The sequence below is a fragment of the Lactuca sativa genome, chromosome 7 (genome assembly GCF_002870075.4).
Source record: "Lactuca sativa cultivar Salinas chromosome 7, Lsat_Salinas_v11, whole genome shotgun sequence".
Taxonomy (NCBI): Eukaryota; Viridiplantae; Streptophyta; class Magnoliopsida; order Asterales; family Asteraceae; genus Lactuca; species Lactuca sativa.
The window spans coordinates 47,840,065-47,844,252 of record NC_056629.2 but is presented as its reverse complement, the minus strand read 5'-3'; the positions used below and the strand labels follow the sequence as shown (position 1 = coordinate 47,844,252).

Genomic DNA, 4,188 nt, shown 5'->3' with positions numbered 1-4,188 from the left:
GAAGGTCAAGGCCTGGAAAGGCGTATGTGCGTAAGTTGTATATTGGGGAACTCACTAAGTATTTATGCTTACAGTTGTTATGTATGTGTTTCAGGTACTAGCGAGGACCGTGGGAAGGCGCCGGCGTGATCGATACACACTGAAGGATGTTTTTATGATCTTGGGATTTAGACAATTTGTATTTGACATGACACCTAAATTATTTATGCCTTGTTTTGAATGGAAATACTTCATTTTTAAAATGAAAAATTTATTTGAAAATTTGAGCTGTTACACACCCTTTGCTAATAATTTAGAAGTTATGCTGACAATTGTAGTTATAGACTTATCCAAGTGGAAGACTGTTGGATTAGGTGTCTAAGTCAATAACTAAATTGGTATATACTTGAATTATTAACAAAATCATTTTGGGCTGCGCTCAAACTTGGTAATTGAATATGATGCCTTTTAGAGAGAAAGAAAGACTGATTTATTGATTTATTATATGATTAATATATTATGATAATAATATATTAATTAGAAATAGTATTATTTAATTAAGAATTAATTAGAATAATATATTAATTAGAAATAATATTATTTAATTTAGAATTAATCATAATTAATTAGAATTAATTTTGCGATTAATTGGATTAGTTAATAGTGCAAGGACCTAAACTGTAATTGTCCAATAGTTAAACAAAAGGGTTCCAGAAGGGCGGATGGTTTTGGGGTGATTCTAGGGTTCTAGAATGCCCTTTAAAGATAATTAGGAAACCAGATAATTACCTGACTTGAGATATTATTATTTTAATCAAGTAAGATTTATCTAGGGTTTCTCTATCAGCTATAAATAAGGCTTTCCACCCTATAATTTTCGGCCATCATTATTGCTAAGAGCCAACTGAAATTTCCCCTCTCTTCTTCTCTTCAAGTTTCCTAGTTGCTAAAGTTTGAGTGTGAACCATCAGAGGTATGAGATTTCTGGTGTTACATCCAAGAGTTTTTCAAGAATGATTGTTTGATTCTTTACTACAACAATCAAAAGGTATGTAATCCCTAACTTGTTTATGATTTTCGAAATTAGCTAGGGTTATAAGGTTCTTGTTGTTTAATAGAATGTTACTTCAATAGTGTTATGACTAGATCTAATACGTTACATGTACCCTTAAATGTATATGAATTTATCCGCGTTGTTACATGTAAAACCCATCAACCTACGCCACCACCACCTACAGGGGCGGACGCAGGATTTTATAGTAGTGGTTGCACGGGAAGATTAGGGGCTGCACGATAGTAGAAAAAATAAAAAATTTAAAAAATTTCGAAAATTTTTCCACTGCGGCCGGAAAATTTAGGGGTTGCCGGTGCCATCCCGGAACCCCCCCTAAATCCGCCACTGACCACCTACCATCACCGCCACTTCCATTGGTACAACCACTTACCATTACCACCACCCACCACCATTACCACAACCATCATCAACTCTACCACCACCACCACCCACATACACCACCATCACCACTTGTTATTTTTATAATTAATATCATATATCTATACATATAATTTATAAATAAAATTAAAATTAAACGAAAAACAAGAATGACAATTATGTCATTTTATATTATTCCAATTAGAATATAAAACTGGATTCAAGTTCTTGTTACTGAAAACGAAATTAAATTAAGCATACTAACTTTCAATTCTTTCAGAAATATTTTGGCAAACCAATGACATCGTCATTGGTTTTTAATGATGACGACTTGCATCACTACTCGCAATATGTCCTACAGGCTACCACAAACCTTAGTGGGTCGGTGAAGTACTCAAGCTCCATGTCCACTTTCGAGCTTTCATCCATTTCACGGAACTCTTAATAACCACCATCTTCGCTCTCACCTACTTCTCCACTCTCACAAATATAATTATATTTGTGTATGTGTGTCTCAACCCTCAAAGGTTGCCATTACGATAACATGACAAAAGAAACTTCTATTTTAGCTCACAACTCTATCTTCCAAAAAAAAATCACTAGTGCTTCAATTTATCCCACTCACTTTAACATGACAAAAGAAACTTCTATTTAAGCTCACACTCTATCTTCTAAAACAAACCACTACTGCTTCAATTTATCCCCACTCGCTCCAGTTATTCTAATGGGTTTACAAAGAGTTCACGAGGTCAAATTTGCGTTCATATTTGTGATCTTAAGTGTGGTAACAGTTTCTCGTATGACACTTGGTGCAGATGACAAAGATAAAGAAGAATGCACGGAGCAGTTGGTGGGACTAGCGACGTGTTTGCCATATGTTGGTGGCAATGCAAAATCTCCGACACCGGATTGTTGTAATGGTTTGAAAAAAGTTTTGAACACCAACAAGAAGTGCTTGTGTGTTGTGATAAAAGATAGAAACGATCCGGATTTAGGGCTCACTATAAATGTCACGCTTGCATTAGGCCTCCCTACAGTGTGTCAAGCACCAGCTAATGTTACAAAATGTCCGGGTAAGTACGTAAAGTAAAGTATACTTGCATATAGCTTTCGCTAATGTTAAAGTTGGAATCCATAAGTAAGTTCTTAAATTCAACTATAGGTGTCACTCTTTTAGTTAATTTATAGCCAATGTCCATACACCATATATACACACTTGCACACAACAATTCTATCATACATTTGCAAAGGATGTACACGTATGTCATTTTGGTCTTATTTGATGTGCCTATATCAAACATTTGCAAGCCATATACCTTTTAACAGAACTGAAAGAATTACATGCATGCATGATTAATTGAACAAAACAATGTTGTTTTTAATTAGACGATGACTATGTATTATATATTGAATATGATATGCAGAACTTCTCCATTTGTCTCCAAATTCGACGGATGCTCAGGTTTTTCTTCAATATGGCCACTCTACTGCTGGTGCTCCTGCCAATAGCCCTGTCCCAAGTGGTAACAGTTTATTTATATTCCAATATTAAGTAATTACGTAATTTCATGGAATGAATATACATAAAATTTTCAATCAATGTTTGTTAATTTTAAGCAGCTAGTGCTAACGTGACAAGTGGAACGAGTACTAAACGACCAAGTGGCAACGTGAGTGGCGCCGAAAGGACATGGTTAAAATGGGAAGTCATTCTTATGGGAGTCATGTCGTGCATTTTGACTTTAACTATCGTTATCTAGATTTCAAATGGTCCCATATTTGTGTATTTTGTAGAGTGGTGTATTGGTTTTTTAACTTATTGTATGTCCAAGCATCATCTTTTTTCCCTTTTCCAATTTAAATAAAGTTTAACATACACATTATTGTATGCATTCTTTCTCTAAGCACCACTAGCTATAAATGAGAGAATTGGCATTAACTGTAGAGATACACATCATTGTATACATTCATTCACTCACTAGATATGTTATTGTATACATTCTTTCTCTTAGTACCACTAACTATGAGTGAGAATTGGCATTAAGTGTAGGGATGTGTCTCTTAAAAGAATGTAATGTATGCACAAAACACATTATTTTATTTAAGTCAACGGACATTTGACTACATCAAAAAGAATTAGCTACTATTGTTGCTCGGCTAGAATCCCTTTTATTTATTTGGGGTTCTATGTGTGTGGAGATCATATGCTTCGGAAGAAGGAAAAATCATCCTTGAGATCTCTAAAAAGTAATATTTTCAGTTAGAAACTTAAAACTTTATCAATGAGTGGTAGGACAACTTTGTAGAAGGTGATCGTAGGGAGTATTGACATTTATTATCTCACTTTTTAATGCTCACGGGATGGTTATTAATCTCTTGGTAAAGTTGAGATTACGATTGTTTTGTGGCGAGACGGGAGAGAAGAATATACGATGGATAAAATGGAAAAAAGTGTTGGCACTTAAAAGACGAAGGTAGGTTGGGCATATGTAGTCTTTTGTCTTTTAATAAGGTTTTGGTTTCTAAATAGGGATAATGACTTAGGAACGTAATAATGTTTTCTGTTTGTCCATATTAGGTCTCTAACGTATTTTTTGTGTGTATTACACCATTAATGTTGTTATAACCGTTTAGAAATAATCTCTTTTACCGGTTTCTTCATGTTAAAAGGACTATTTGTAAACGATTAGAATAACCTTAATGGTGTAATACGCACAAAAAATACGTAGGGACCTAAAATTGACAAACAGGAAACGTTATTATCCTCCTAAGATTTT

General features: G+C 34.3%; 1 protein-coding gene across 2 annotated transcripts; it reads left to right on the top strand.

Moving 5' to 3' along the window:
* The first annotated feature begins 1,933 nt into the window (after positions 1–1,933).
* LOC111890523 (non-specific lipid transfer protein GPI-anchored 14) lies at positions 1,934–3,299 on the top strand. Of its 2 annotated transcripts, none has more exons than XM_023886630.3 (3): positions 1,934–2,484; positions 2,836–2,934; positions 3,029–3,299. In XM_023886630.3, the coding sequence occupies exons 1-3, from the start codon at positions 2,136–2,138 to the stop codon at positions 3,169–3,171; spliced, it is 591 nt and encodes a 196-aa protein (XP_023742398.1). In that variant the 5' UTR covers positions 1,934–2,135; the 3' UTR covers positions 3,172–3,299. The 2 variants fall into 2 exon arrangements, with proteins under 2 accessions (XP_023742398.1, XP_023742406.1); XM_023886638.3 differs by having other exon boundaries at positions 1,940–2,484; positions 3,032–3,299.
* The last annotated feature ends 889 nt before the right edge of the window (positions 3,300–4,188 follow it).